We start from the raw sequence: 16,410 nt of genomic DNA, 5'->3' as shown, positions 1-16,410 counted from the left end.
CGAATATATTTTATTTACAATAGGGTTCATTCTAAGGGAATAAAAAACAATTTCACCAAGTTAGGTTAAAGTCTGTGAAGAACTAACTATGCCACCTAGAGTGTTTAGTGGCGATTGTGGACGGACAGAGAGACAGACAGGCATGGTTTCCGCCAATATATGCTCCACATTCCATGTGGACTATAAAAATGATATGAAACCTTTGCCAAATGGAAACTAACTTAACACCTTTAAACTAATTAGACTATATAAAATTGGTTCAGTGGTGAAAATATATTTAATTGGACTCGGATTCTGAACTGATATTATCAAGCAGGACAAACCTTTCCTCTGAATAACTTCTACAAATGAGACAATAAGTATTTGACTAATTTAAGCAATTTCATATTGATGAACATTTTTACAATGCCAAGCTATTACGAAACTTGTCTTATACCTTGACATCTACAGCCACCTTTCTCATGTCATAGATGTTTGTAAATGCTGTTTATGCTAATGAATAAAGACAATCAGAGGACTCCACGGTAAGTTTGAAAACACTTGTCTTTCTGTCAAGGCTCTGATTGGCTGTATTTGCTGGCATACAATCAAATCAAATTCTTGATACAAACAAGGTGGCTATTGTAGTCAAGGTATAACAAGTTCATAATAGTTTGACATTGTGAAAATGATTGATTATAAGTCTGACTACAGTTGGTAAATCCAATGAACTTTATCCAAATTGAAATAACACCATCATAATATTTATGATAGTTCAAAATTGACTTGGCATTGACTGTATTGGAAACAATAAATTTTCAATTCAAGTCAGTCAACCTTTTTGACTGCAATTTTGGACTTTTGTTTGCAAAACAATGTTAATTTCAGGATGCCACACCCACAAAGAAAATCCAATGTTTTTCATTTTCAATAGATCTACTGTCTGCATATGGTTTTAAAGGAACATACATACAAAACACATCACATTGACAATACATACAAGACAGACATAGATCAAAGAATGACCACTAAATATCATGAAAGGGGGAGATCTAAATTTCACAGTTTCTTTCAGGTCAGAATGTCTTGCTTATTTTAAACATATTTCATTTAGTGTTGAGTGATTTAGATATGCTGAGCATAGACAACAGTATTATCAAAAGATTGTGATATTTCTTTGATCAAATAACAATGAAACATGATGAACTTAATCTTCACACTGTCAAGGTATTACAAACTTTGTTTTAAGCCACCTTTCTTGTATCAAAGAAGTTTGTTAATGCAGCTATTTGATTGGATTGTATGCTAGCGTATATTATGCAGCTAATCAGAGACCTTGACGGAAAATCTGTAAACAATAAGCCATAATAATTACAGTCTTCTGTCATGGGCTCTGATTAGCTGGCATACTATCCAATCAAATCACTGTTTTCTGTGATACAATGATGGCGGCTATTGCAGTCAAGGTATAAGACAAAGCTTGTAATAGCTTGACAATGTGAAGATGAACCTGAAATTAAATTGACAAATATCATGATGAACCATGTAGGTTTTAAAGAGTTGATTATTTTGAATTTTAACTTTTGTTTACCTGCTTCGGGATCGTCGCCTTGGGGGAGTTTCAGACCGGCTCCTTGACCTGGATCTTCCTCTTCTTGGAGGAGAATAGGACCTGAAAATATGGACAACCAATATCAGACCCATTGCAAATATGATTTTTCAAGTTAAGGACCTTCTGTTACACCAACAACTCTAAGCCAAGTCTATTCTCAACTGAAAGATGTAATGCGAAGTTTTTGACAATACCAGGCAACACTCATAATTCTTCACTGTCAGAGTGCATGTTGCAACCAATATTAAAAAATGTTATCCCACATGGAGATTTAGGAATTTAGGCATAGATATCAAAGGCAGACATCTTGCCTATTGAGAATAAACTTTGCCAATTCTATCTGTATTACAATGTGAGAACAAGGGAACAGAAGTGAATCTACTATTAAATTACTACAAATACTACTACTAAACTACTTCAGACTGAAAATTGTTTGGTTCAAAATAGATGCTTTTAACCAAATTTTTGGTGTATGCAATTTCTGTATCTGCAATATCAGATTCCTAAAAAACAGTAATATTTTACCCAAACAAGATTCAATCTGAAATTTCTACCAAATGGAAGTTAAGCTGTGCAAAGAAACACTTTATTTGGGACTGAACTAATTTGTTAAGAACTTCCAAGACTGAGATTGGTAATTGTCATGTATAAGAATAAATTGCCTAATTAAATTAAGGGTGAAAGCAAAAGTTTTGACTTTTTATCCATAAGAATACATCGATTTATTCTGTTTTTTTTACGAACATTTGATTTTTACTTATTTTTGAGAGACTGTGAGGAGCAAAATTCTGTAGCTTTCCAACCATATTAAATACTTTTAAAAAATAGAAATTGCAAGTGACAATTGAGCAATTCACTTTGACCTCAGTCTTGGAGTATATCACTGATATTTTTAAACCCTAACAAAACCCTTTACCCGTTTTTATTATCTAGAGTTGGGATGGACGAAGGGTTGTGAAATGTTGATTAACGATGATCGATGAAGGTGGATTTTTTTTTGCTGAGAAGGTTGATATCTGGTGAAGGTGACGTTGAAAATGGTTTCAAAAGTTGAAAACGTTTTGTTTGCGGCCGACGTTGACAATTAGTAGAAGGACTACGCTGACAAAGTTGAGCTGTCAGATGACGCTGCCAGTTGAAGTTAAAGACGACATCAAGATGTATTTTTGATGCAGTTGATTTGAGAGAAGTGGAGACACTAATGTTGACAGAATTTGCAGCGTCAAGTACAGATGCAAACAGTGATGGGTACACATCCCTGAGACGGTATCCTATACGTTGGTGAAAAGAAATTTAAAGGAGCATTATCACCAAAGTATACAAACAAAAACACATATATATCATTATTATTTGACATTATGAAGTAGGGTACTTCAATAATGTGACATACGTATTCTACAACACGTGATGCAAATATCAAGTCAACATAAAGAAGTTTCCTGCTTATTTACACAACACAATTCCAGCCCTTTTTTGCTATCTATAATACCACACAATTTCTAGGTCATGGACCAAGTCTTACCTGGATCTTCCCCTACGTGGTCGGTGGTATGGTTCGTCTCTTCCACCACCATAATATGATCCTCTTTTTGGAGGACCTCCACTGCCCCATCTAGACTTTCCTGATGACATCTCAACTCTAACCTTTCTTCCATTCATTCTCCTGTTAATATTTAAAAAATGGAGTCTTATCTTAACTATCCTGTTAATATTTAAGAGTAAATTCTGCTCTTTACATCCTCCACTATGACTACCATTGATGGAATTGTTAACATCAAGAGTGATGAAGAATTATTAGCTATAAAAATAATCAAGCATCCATGGAAATGTAAGTTGATTAAAATAATAACCAGTTGCTGGAGTTATTCATCAATAAGGTTTGTTAACTGTAAATGCAATTAGTATAAGATTGTTGATGGAATTGTTAGTGAAACAACAAGCTGTTGATTAAATAACTCAGCAAACATGAGGATAATAAGCTGTTGATATAATTGTTTAAGTAGATGATGGAATTGTTGACTTTGGAAACAAGACATCAAAGCTTTTCAGAATTCCAGTTGATTTATAGATGTTGGTGAGTTCTTGTTCTTGATGGTAACTTGCATTTGTGGTTCTTGCCACTTTCAGTTGATTAAATTGGTACTAGTCTGAAACTATGTTCCTAATTGTGCAAACATTGAAGGAAACTGGAAGTTAGTATATAATATACAAATATATTAAGAAAAAAAAGTAGGAAAGATAAAGGGTATCTACAATGCAAACAATATTGAGATGTACCATACTGTAATTAAGGAAGAATTGAAACCAGTAAAATAAAATTACTGTTAATGAAAAAGTTAGTTTAATTTAAAAAATAACCAGGATCATTACTTCATTGTAAACAATAATGTTCCCAATAAAAGATTAAAAGATCTTTTTCTTGTATAAGTACCTGTACATCTTCACAATGTCAAACTATTACAACCTTTGTAATTATACCTTGACTGCAATAGCCACTTTGCTTGCATCGTGGAAGTATGTGAATGTTTTTATTTGTAAATAGCAAATACAGCTGATACAAGCAAAGTAACTATAAGACAAAGTTCATAATATCTTGACATTGTGAAGATTGTATAAGTATGTATCTTGTTGAAGACATTCTATGTTTTAAATGAATGAAAATTTTCGATTTAGCATTATTAAGATTCTCTTAAGATCAAGCTGAATACATTTCATGAATATAAATTTTCATTTGGGCTGAGCACTCAATTGAAAAGACAATAATCCCGACATAATAACAAAGCTTCTATACTTTGAAAAGAATAATGTAAGTAAAGTGAATATTGACCAACACCATATGTTCTCCACATAAAAGAACTGTTTATTTGAAACAATAAAGTCTTATTGAGAACACTTTATATCAAATTACTTGAAAAGCTGTTACAATTCTATCTAATCAATTAATAATTGACACAATGATATATTATAACATGAACAATATCAACATCAGTTGGAATATTGAAAAAGTTAAGTAAACAAACTATACTATATATACATGACATTGTTTCCCAACAGAAACTAATGTGCATAAAAATGCAATAATTTCAACACTATAAGACTATAAATATATTATACAATAACAAAATATTTCATTGTTAAAGGGATGGATGCCATTTTGCCATATCTGTCTTTTCTATATACCACAGAGTATCTTAAAATGATGAGTCAAACATGGTTAATTCTGAGCACTATTACTGACTGGCCATAGCTAAAAAATTCCCGTTTCTGAGACTAAAGAATTAAAATAGTGCTCAATATATCAATTGTAGAGCGAAATGCTTTAAAAATTTTCATTATTTTTCAATAATTACTTCTACTTTTATGGATGATTACTTAGTTTATTGGAATATAAAGGGATTCAATTGTTTAGTTAGGTACCTGGTAAGTGCTGCGTCAAATTGGCAAAGTTTGAGAATACTAATTTTACGTTCATTTTAAGAGAGAGTACACTTTAATAAATTATTAAGTAAACGTCAATATCTAAATCTTCACTTCACTTGTAGGTGAAACTGCCAATTGGTTTAAGACCTACACAAATTTAAAGTCAATTATTGGATTTAAATGTCAATAGGTTGTTGCCACCTTAAGATCTCAATTGTATGGGATTTATCAGAGGTGACTAACCCAATAAAGTTTCAATTTTTTCTTTCTTGGTTATTGATTACCTGAACACAAGTTTACAAATGTCAACATGTATCTACTTCAAGTAGATTTATGGAATTTGATTGATATGATCAATACCGTTAGTGTTGAAACGGTTAGTGATTTTATTGAATTTTTTGATGGGTCAATTTACAGTATTTAGTGGAATCATTATAAATCTGTACATTTAGTAATCATGAATATCCATAAGCTCTCAAAAAAGCTCTCTTTCAACTTTCTACTAATAAATGGTTAATCAATCACCATTTCTACACTAGTGCAGATTTGCTATCCTTTTGTATAATAAGAAGGATATTTGAATTTCTGCTCAAGCAACCGGTATTTTCATAAAAGTGATAAATATGTAGGGCACCAACAATTTCCATTTACAACTTAATACTATTATATCATATTTCTTGATCCATTCAGCAAATTTTGATTCTTTTTTCAATAGATAAACTTTCAGTGAGTTGCATTATTCATTAATTTATAAGCAGATATCATATCAGCTGTATTACAGGAAAGATTATAATGTTTGGATCTTAAACATATTGAAAATATATTAAGGTTAGATACAATAAGTGAGATCCTTATTAACTTTGTCCCACTGCATTACTATATAGTAATAACATTATTATGCATTTATGGTGTATATTATGGTATATCACTATATTCTTAAAGGTATATGAATTTAGTACAGTATCAAATAATGTGTGTTCGTTAGTATAGGAAAATTTTTTTTCTAATAAAAACAATACTCACGTTCCATCTAAAGCTCTAGTGGCATCTTCAGCATCTAATGGATCAACAAATTCAATAAAGGCAAATCCCGGTGGACGTCTAGCTATCCATACATTTTTCAACTGGCCATGTTTGGAAAAGGCATCTTCTAATTCCTGCTTTGCTGCACCATATCCTAAATCTCCAACATAAACTTTACAATCAAGCCTCCAGTCTTTATGATTTGATGCAGACCCCACAGATGATGTTCTTCTTGTAGACATTTTTTAATTGTTAACTGAAAATGAAAACAAGTTATTTACTAAGACAACTGTTTCAAATTGGTCCACTTCATACCTAGTTACAGGGCCAGTCCTACCTCAATCTAGGACAATATTGGTTCAAGTTGATATCACGATATTAAGCATTAATATATCACGATATGGGTATGTAGATATGGGTATGTATCGCAATATTTTTTAAGATTGTTTTTTACACTTCCCTCCCAGAAAATGAATTACTTTTCAGACCAAAAATTCCCCTCTGTAAAATGATTTTTTACAAATACATGTAATAAGATGGTTAATATTTTAATCAATCCAAAGGCAATCCAAGACTCTCAGTAGTATTTTGTAATTGATATTTCAGTTCATAAGAAAATGATTGCCAACATTCAGTTCAGAAAACAATGTAGTCAGAGAGGCCTCTCCAGACATCCTAGTCCTAAATACCATCCATTACATACTGTATAGTTTGATTTTTTTTTTCTCGGTCACAATGATCAAAGTTCTGTTTAAACGAATCGAATCTTCACAAATTCAATCTAAAATCAAGCCTAACTTTAGACTTAAGACTTAGAACACTGATCTAATCAAATCTTATTGAACAATGTGTACCAACCTTTTCGACTTGTTAAAAACACATTTAATCGTAAACTATAGTAGATATGGTGCTGCTATATGAGATCGATGTTAACCTTAGTCCACAAATAAGGTGTGTATGTTTTGTTAAAATTGAAATCAAAATATTGAGGTGAAAAATGCGACAATAATCAATGAAACAATCAGCACCACCGTAACTTCTGTTTATTCACCGAGAAGACTCTTTCACGGAGCAAACACGTTGTTTAGTTATGATTGGTTGAAATTAATATGTCAATTCGTCCATACGCCAGCTCGGACTACGTGTCATTTCGGAACATTCTAAAATCGCAGGGACCCGATGCTGAACAATAATAAAAATCTAATATTATTATAACATGTATATGAAATGTATGTTGAGGTGTAGTGTTTTGATAATTAAATTCTATTTTTCCCTGCTTCTAATGTTAAAAGATGTTTCAGGTTCTGTTTTAATATTTCTATATTCTGCATCACTCAACAATTGATGTAGACCTGTTGTGAACTATTTTAACAGTAATCCTTCAACGGCATATAAGAAGCGCACGTTATAGATAAACTAGTCAATTATTATAGATAGATACTTACATAGCTTACCGTTCTTACAACTTCTGACATATTCGTCCATTCTGGCATGTCCTTAATGCATTTCAACATATATTTATAATTTGAAGTCCAATTTTTTTTGAATATCACACTAAATTCAGCTAAAATTAGGACCAAATTATCATAAATCTCAGTGCATCGATATTTGTTGATATTTGTTTTAAGGAGATAGGTTCTTCATTTTTGGGGGTTGAATTAAATTCTTCAGAACTATAGAAATGTGCAAAAATCTCAAAATCCCTTCAAATATACTTCAAATTAGGAATTTCTCTTTCTATTTTTATATATTGTTTTTTTTTACTTACAAAGGTCTCAAGAAAAGACGACGTCTTGTTAACTTTAAAACGCCAATGATTCTGGATACACATGGATCAATTTTCACACTATTACTGCTTAGCTTGGCTAAAAAAATATCTGTTTCTGAGACTAAGGTACAATTGGTAAAAGGGATGGCGAACATTTACATAAATTTCAACACATTTGATACAATGATGTATAATAAAGTGTTGACCTATGTAAGTTCATTTCTGATAGTTTTCTGATACACAATCCTCATTAGGGCAGGTACCGTGGTGTTGGAAATGAGTGTTACAAATGAGTGTTACAAGTTCAGAAGTATTAGATATCGCAGACCCCATGACAAACATGTAAATTTACATCATTTATTCAATATTAAATCTAACAGAACAAAACACTCAATCTCCATAACTAATAAGCTAATCTAATTTTTTATTATAAAAAAAAAATGTCTCTTTCTGTGGGGCATCATCACAAGCTATTACGAACAGCGTCTATACCCGGACTTCAATAGCCATTTTTTTGTTTGTATCAATTAATGCAGCGATTAGGTTGGATTGTATGCCATCAAATACAGCCAATCAGATCACTTGACAAAAAGACATAGTGTCGAATGGTTAACAGATTTTCTGTATTTGCTAAATAATAATTCATCTATCGCTGAATCTACGAACTTTTGTAACACAAGAAAGGTGGCTATTGCAGTCAAGGTATAAGACATGACTCCAAACAGCATGAAAATGTGAAATGTGGTTGGGGTAACCATATCCTTGTTCTTGGACATATTCACAATTGTGTTCTATACACCTTCTTAGAGCGTAAAACATATAACAAAATCACAACTCTTTTTCTTGTTGTTTCAAAATCCAAAACAAAATGGCTAAAATAAACAAATATAATGTAAATAAATATGAGTGAGTCCATTCAGAATTTTCAATGTTTTTAATACTAAATTACTAAAATACTATAAATGATGAATTAATGGCTTAATCCATTTCACGATTTACAAAAATGTTACATAGAAATGAGGAACTGGCAGATTCAAATCATACAAAAATTTGAGATGACAGGACACAAGGTTGTGTCAATCGCAGCAATAGCAGGGTATGCTTACTCTTCTAGACACCTGATAGGCCTACCAATTTTTATAATGAAATACTTGAAATGATTGATATACTTCCTCATATGAAAAGTTGCTTTTGCCGATATTTTCTTTTGGATTTCAGGTTTTGTTTTGCGGTTTGTTAATAGGCCTACTACATAGAGCTCAATATCAAAATCTACCTAAAATACAGATTTTTTATTACATGATCTAACGAAATATATCATATAAGTTGTAAGAATTCATGTTATGACAAATTAAAACCATTGTTAAAGGGACAGATGCACAATTTTAGGAGGTTGATTTGAGTCTTGAATATAATATGTAAATAGTCTTCAGAAGTACTAGAAATGTACGAAAATTGTACAATTCCTTAAAAAATACCTCAAGATAGGAATTTCTTTTCTTATTTCTATAGATGTCTTTTCTATATGGTAGTGTTTGAAAATTATACACTATACCGATTGGCTTAGCTAAAACCTTTCTGTTTCTGAGACTAAGGTATGAATGGTCAAATAGTGCATCTGTCCCTTTTAAAGTGGTAAGTGGTAAACTCCTCTCATTTATTTATAAATTCTTTTACATCATGACCCACTAGAACAAGAACTATGCATAACAATTTTGTCAGATCATGGAGGGCAAGTGGAGTCATGTGCATAAAAAACATGAAACATTAAAAAAGAAAACAAACAGATTGATCAATGTCACTGAAATCTCCAAAAGATGAAAGTCAAATTCCACTTTCTTTCAGCAATCTCATCCTTTTCTAGTCTATGTTTTGAAATATGCATTTGATGTTATAATGTTAGAGAATATATTTTGAACTTATCCTTTACCACACATAATATACAAGTATAGTAAAACTAGTAAGCTTGACAATCATTCCTTTATATACAGCTATACAGTTTATCACTGATATATAGAAATAAGATAGAAATCTATGTAGGCTTGTCTTTAAAATGAAGACTTTGTTTCTTCCACTGATTCTGAGGTAAAACTATCTTCCTCCTGCCGAAACGGTTCATGTTCTTCTGTATTCTGATATTCTCGTGGTCTTGACTTAGACTTAACACTAATAACATTGTCTGAAATATTCAATAGGAGATTTTTATATTTGGCAACACATTTAACTGATAAATTAGTTTCTTTATTATAAAATTCCATGATGACTTTGTGATTAATAACATAAAAACAAACTGATTCAATAAATGAAAATCACCAAAAATATACTTTTCCATGCAAAAAAATGACAAAATTGCGCAAAAATGTCATTGTAAGAAGCACGTAAATATCAGTTGGATTGCTGGTACTTTTGACATTTCATTTTTTAATTCAATCTAAAGAGATATAAGCAAGCTGAAATTCTGAAATTGAACTATATCAGCTTGGACAGCAAATATAAAGTTGACTATAACCTTTTTTTCTCTTAAAACAGGGGGTAACTTAAAATCTATTCCTTACCTGCAACAATATAAATTGCTTGTATACTTCTCTCTGTCTCATCATCTTGATATGAACTCGCTCTTATACTTCCAGTTACAAATATTTGATCCCTGTAATAAAGACAAAATTCGAAATTTGATTCCTGGCCATAAAAGACTCCTACTACTGTGTATACAATTATTGCTTCAAATGTTTTCATGCTTTGGATGAGATTTTTGGTTAATTGTTAACATTACATAAATATATCTCATTACAAAAATTGATTTTTCTCACCCTTTTTCAATATATTCTGTGACATAGTCTTTTAAATATGGTTTTGAAACTACTACATTGAGCCATGTTGTTCTATGGACAAACTCTGAAAATATAAACATATTTGAAATGAACAGCAAATCCTAATAACCAATCTCATTTCCACGCCCACAAACTGCAGTGTAAGGGTTATTAAGACCATATTCGTCATACGATGCACCAATTTCAGCTTTTACATTTAACTTTTCAGATCAAAAATCTGAATCTCTTTCCTCTCCATTCAACAAAAAAAAACTATTTACCATCATTTTTGTCTTTAAAATTGGAGTGATTTGCTAAGGGAAAGCTAACGTGACCTTTCATTTTCAATTCTGGTGTTTTTCCTACATTTCCCATTAACTGAACTTGATTTAAATCTGAAAACAAAATAGAAGTATTAATCACAAGCAAGTATTGGCAGTCTCATTGGTCATATCATTCTACTTTGGGTTTTGCTATCCCACAAATCATAGTGGATATTTAGACAGGGATTCTGCATGATGTGCTGTCATTGGTTGCATTAGTACCTGACCTTGGTATAAATCTAGTCAGATTACAATGGAGAGCGACGAAAAAAAATTATGAAACGAAATTGTAATCTTATTTGAATGTGATTGACATAGATGCTAGGCTTTGCCAAATTTTCAAACTGATGAATATACCCTTATGGACTAAATTTGAGACTTTATTAAAAAAAAATTGTCCACTCTATGAGGAAGTATTCCTTTGAAAAAAATATGTAGTTATCTTAACATAATCTATACACTTGCCTGATCTTCTGCTTTTAGATGTGGAAGAAGAAAATGAGCATAACTGTTCAGATGTCACATTGGTGAATCTTGAAGCCTGAAAATTAAGCAAATAAAAGGCTTACTTAATATATCCAAATATCTGGATGAAAACTAACCAAATGTCAAATTTCATGATCGTTAGGCCTATATCATGCCAAATTGATTTGAATCTATATCCTCAAAATTAATTAAAGTCATTAATAAACTTAAACACAATTGCTTTTACTATCTAGTGTCTAGAAGAAAATTAGATCTACATGTTGTTACAGAATTGTTACTTTCCTTGGCACTGAATCTTGAACTGAATATATAGGAAAGAATAAATGACCACTGCACTAACTCGAAAGTATGTCATTTTCATGTTAATTTTCTTGGAGAGAAGTGTGTCTATTTAAATGTAAAATCTCTGAACCATATATTTCTAGGGACCCGAAAACATTCGAAGAAAAATGGCATACATTTAAAAAATTCATTTGGAATATTTATGAAATGAGAGAAAAATTCAATTCAGCAGAGGTCAATGTATTGTAGTCAGAGTAGACGTGATGATTGTTCTATTCCACATGTTAGGGACATTCTTTGAAAAACAGTGAAAAGTGAACCTTTTTCCGAAAAGCCTTACACACCTTATTTACTATTTGTCGGAACATATTTACTCTTTTACTTTTAACTTTTAGATGTTTAGAACTTCTTGTAGGCTTTTCTTGAAAAAGCACATGGACCGGAAATGAAGTATGAGGCAGGCGACAAAAATGATAGCTCCTTGAGAAGAATATAACGATTATGAAAAAAAATGTCTATGTTTATTTGTAAACGAAAATAAATTAATTTACTTATAAAAGAAAGTCTTTGAAATTTGCAGCAAAAAAATACAAAATCATCATGAATTTTGAAGATCCTTCTTTTTTTCACAAATATTCAAAAATTGTCATACGAATTGTAATTTCGTTGTGTATTTTTTTTAAAACGAAATTTTGTAAAACTCTTAGTATAAATATAATAGTCTAAACGACTACTCTTCCTAACAATTACTTTTAGAAAATTGTAATTTGCTCATGCGCAATTATTATCTCGTAAGGTCAGAAAGTGAAAGTAAAGTGTTGATGTTGTCAAACGATGTTGTGATGATACCAAACGGAAATGTCACTATAGACATGTTAGAGTGGCAAGTGTGATCATTTCCTCCTTGTTTACATCGACAACTAGAACAAAATGTCCAGACAACTCATCTCCTTGATTAAGCCTGTATTTGATATAATTGTTGCCATTTTAAGTAAGTTTTATCTTATCAAAATAGAGATATTTTTTACAAATTTACAAACCTCACATTAATAACAAGTGATCGTTAATAGTATATATTTGGAATCTCAAGCTTTCGTCATTTACTAACAACTAATCAACCCCTGGTCCTGGAAATATACAATTTTTAGTTTGAATTTTTCTTTCCTTAGGTTTAGGAACAACTTTCACATTGATATTTTACCTTTTCAGTTGCAGCTATATCAATAACTTTGAGGCAAACACTTACCCCATTTCAACGTGGATTTTTTTGTTATGATGAAAGTTTACTACATCCATACAAATCAAGTACAGTGAAAGTCACTGTTTTATATTGTGTTGGATTTAGTATACCAATAGTAACCGTATGTATGTTTTGCATTATATCAATGTTGAAATGATACAAAATGGAGTTTTTTGTCATACTCTTTTGCTCCTGATTTGGATTTTAAAGACTAAGAGAGGGGAAACTTTGCTAGTGGGGAGGATCTCTTTTAAAAGTATTCACATACAATCGAAAGTAAGGAGACTGAGCAACCCCATCTAAATCTGAAGATATAATTGGTTGAAATAAAATGTAACTGTGTGGGCGTGGGTATATGTGACCTTAATGGTATTTTTGTATTTCAGGTTTTGATTGTTGAGTTGATTATAGTTTGCAAACAGAAAATTGCAAAATCTGCCAACTACCAGAGGCTCATTTTAACAAAATGGGTAAAAATGTGGCTTCCTATTTTGATATTTTTCTTCTTTGGTGCAGCTTTAAATCATTTATTAACAAATATAGCAAAATATACTCTTGGTCGATTAAGGCCACATTTCCTGACTGTTTGTCAACCAGATTATGCGTTGTTCAACTGCAGTATGGGTATTATTGAAGAAAATGTCTGCACTGGAAATTTGAAGCTAATCAAAGAAGCCAGGTAAGATTTTATTATTGTAATAAGGTTTCCTAAAAAATTTTTGTTTATCTGGGACACTGATTGCATCAATTTACATCATTCCGATTTTCGACGTCTCTTAAACTAAGGGGTTGATGACTAATCAAACATATGCTGTTATCACATAAGGACTCTTAGTTTTAGTGGAATTGTTGGAACCATAGACTTCTGATTGAAAATTGGAATGATGCAAATTGATAAGTGTCTCTGATACACATAAAGAATTTAGAAAACCCCTTTCCAATCCCTGAACCAGCACTGAATTATCAACCAAGGTCATTCACAAAATTTTGTTAGAGGGATGAGTTTTATTCAGGTTTGGCTTTTGAGATTTTTATTCATTTTTCAAGGGGAAGAGGTGACTTCATTTGCCCCTATGAGCAGACACCCATAATAGCAACTTTCCAAATAACCCAGAAATAATTTTTACCAACAAAAAAATGCTTTTTATTGATATTTTATTCTGAGTTTTGAAATTTCAGGGTATCATTTCCATCAGGTCATGCATCTATGATCACTTATACCATGATGTATGCTTTGGTAAGTCTCCTTAATAAAAGATTGGAATATTTTAACACATCAAGGGGTGTTTCCAAAGATAAGCCCATGCAGTTCATTTTGAAAGGGGAAAATTTATTGTTATTGAAACTATATAAGCCGGACTTCTATGGTATTCAAGTCTATTTTCAACTACAAAGAAATGAACTATTCTTGTTTACGATTTGAATTGTCTGTGCCAATTTATGTTTGCTATTCAACAACAACAAAAATTTATCAATTGAGTTATAAAATGTTATATGGCAAGTATGACATGTAGTTCAAGGTCAACTTAGCAATAAAACCTTTCCCATTTGCAGAATTTTTCCCCTTCTAATGCTTATCATAGTTAAAGGAATTTAAAGAGTTTTTATAAATTTTTTAAGTGGGGACACTAATAACATCAATTTGTACCATTCCAATTTTACGTCAGACGTCTGTGATTTTCAGAAAGGTGGGCATTCATTGCTTTGTTAATCATGTAGTGCAGAAGAACATTGTTCTTTTCTAATTTTAGATATATCTAGAAGTGAGGTTTACATGGAGAGGATTGTTATTAATGAAACCATTGCTACAGACAATGTTATTCTGTATAGCTTATTATATTAGTATGTCTAGAATCTCAGACTATAAGCATCATTGGAGTGATGTTTTGGGTGGCAGTATTCTTGGAATCATTATTGCTCTCGTTATGGTAGGTAATTATCTCGATCTTTCTGATGGTATGGAAATGATAAAAATAGAATGATAATGGGTTTTAACGTATTATTTTTTATATTTGTTACCCATCAAAATACCTTACACCTATTAAAGAAAACTATGTTTTACAACTTGGGTTCATAGTTAAGGATCCTCTCTACCAGCTGGTCTTTTGCCAAACCTCGTGGCATTGATCTTTCCCGGGTTATCTGTACCCATTTACAGGTGGGTCAAATTAAAACCCACAGCCGCCATTCGCTTGACGTAACCAAGAAAATGACATCATGTAAAGAACCAACACTCTAATCGACTGTGCTATATCCAACTTTATTTCTTAAAGCCCATCAATATTCCATCTTCAATTCATAATACTCATTAATATTCCATCTTCATTTCACAATACTCAACAATATTCCATCTTCATTTCACAATACTCAACAATATTCCATCTTCAATTCATTATACTCATTAATATTCCATCTTCATTTCACAATACTCAACAATATTCCATCTTCATTTCAAAATACTCAACAATATTCCATCTTCATTTCATAATACTCAACAATATTCCATCTTCATTTCCTGATACCCAGTAACCCACCAATATTCCATCTTTATTTCAAATACTTACAGCTAAATATACTTTATTTTGACAATGTCCAATCTTTTTTTCATTTCAGATATGCAAAGTTTACACCTTCATAAAATGCACTGAAAAATCAAAAGATCACCATGTCACCTCAAAGGAATATGAAAGTAAAGCCCCAACAAGTCAAACCACAGACCTCTAAGTATGTGTACATTGTTTGTTAAGGGCACTCAATTATTTAAAGAATTTAAAGCCTTGTTCAATTTCAAATCAAAAAGTCCAAAAGTTTGAAAACAGTGGTCACAACTGGGTCGTGTTTTTTTTTATTGACCTTACAAATAATATAAAATATTAGACTATATTTTAAAAATTGTTAAAAAAAAAAAAAAAAAAAAAATTAAAAAAAAGTTTAAATTTTATTGTAAGTTGACTTTTCTCTTTTATAGTTTAAAAAAAAAACTTAAATTCAAACTTTGTCAAAAGTTAAACCTTTTTTTTGGGTAAAATTTCATATAATTACAAATTTTGAAAATTAGGAAGCCAAAATATAGCAAAAAAATAAAAGGTTTTGATTGCGGACAAAATAATATGAAATATCTTATCTATCTATTTATAGAGGATATCTACAAAATCCTTTTGTTTCCAATCAATCAAAATTATTGACATTTAATCAGACTGCAATTTGACATATTAATCCTCTTCCTATAGACAACCTATTCATCAATGGCAATGTCTATTTTGGATTGTGGTTAAGTGTACTGGTAATTTTCAGCTAATATTAATTCTGTTTGGTTTGATCTATCTTATTGATTTGATTTCATCTGATGCTGTCGACATACGTTTCAGATATAAAATACTCATCAGTCCAGCTGGTTTGGAATTGTTTTTAAATTTCCAATATATATTTCAGTGTCAGGTCTCATCGAGCAAATGAATAACAGGGAA

General features: G+C 31.2%; 3 protein-coding genes across 3 annotated transcripts; 1 reads left to right on the top strand and 2 right to left on the bottom strand.

Annotated features, from left to right (window-relative positions):
* Nucleotides 1-3,109: 3,109 nt before the first annotated feature.
* Nucleotides 3,110-6,276, bottom strand: LOTGIDRAFT_116827 (hypothetical protein; the record flags this gene model as incomplete). The annotated part of the gene is made up of 2 exons (XM_009055603.1): nucleotides 3,110-3,254; nucleotides 6,035-6,276. 2 exons carry the CDS (start codon nucleotides 6,274-6,276, stop codon nucleotides 3,110-3,112), a joined length of 387 nt encoding a protein of 128 aa, XP_009053851.1.
* A 1,870-nt stretch (nucleotides 6,277-8,146) lies between these two features.
* Nucleotides 8,147-12,120, bottom strand: LOTGIDRAFT_232038 (hypothetical protein). Its single transcript, XM_009055602.1, has 6 exons — nucleotides 12,048-12,120; nucleotides 11,401-11,476; nucleotides 10,894-11,007; nucleotides 10,613-10,697; nucleotides 10,358-10,449; nucleotides 8,147-9,981 (listed from the first exon to the last, which is right to left on the bottom strand). The coding sequence occupies exons 1-6, from the start codon at nucleotides 12,069-12,071 to the stop codon at nucleotides 9,851-9,853; spliced, it is 522 nt and encodes a 173-aa protein (XP_009053850.1). The 5' UTR covers nucleotides 12,072-12,120; the 3' UTR covers nucleotides 8,147-9,850.
* Nucleotides 12,121-12,941: 821 nt separating this feature from the next.
* LOTGIDRAFT_117144 (hypothetical protein) lies at nucleotides 12,942-14,925 on the top strand (the record flags this gene model as incomplete). The annotated part of the gene is made up of 4 exons (XM_009055601.1): nucleotides 12,942-13,064; nucleotides 13,345-13,622; nucleotides 14,123-14,180; nucleotides 14,695-14,925. Coding segments are annotated over 4 exons (690 nt in total), but the record flags the coding sequence as incomplete, so codon positions are not given.
* Between the last annotated feature and the right edge of the window lie 1,485 nt (nucleotides 14,926-16,410).

Source organism: Lottia gigantea (assembly GCF_000327385.1).
Source record: "Lottia gigantea unplaced genomic scaffold LOTGIsca_25, whole genome shotgun sequence".
Classification (NCBI taxonomy): domain Eukaryota; kingdom Metazoa; phylum Mollusca; class Gastropoda; family Lottiidae; genus Lottia; species Lottia gigantea.
This window is presented reverse-complemented; position numbering and strand designations above follow the sequence as displayed.

Coding starts and splice junctions, on each gene's coding strand:
- LOTGIDRAFT_232038 (XM_009055602.1), bottom strand. CDS start 12,071: ATGTTCCGACAAATAGTAAATAAG. Junction 10,698..10,893: donor TTTTAAAGACAAAAATGATG/GTAAATAGTTTT, acceptor TTATATTTTCAG/AGTTTGTCCATAGAACAACA. Junction 9,982..10,357: donor AGCAATTTATATTGTTGCAG/GTAAGGAATAGA, acceptor TGAATATTTCAG/ACAATGTTATTAGTGTTAAG.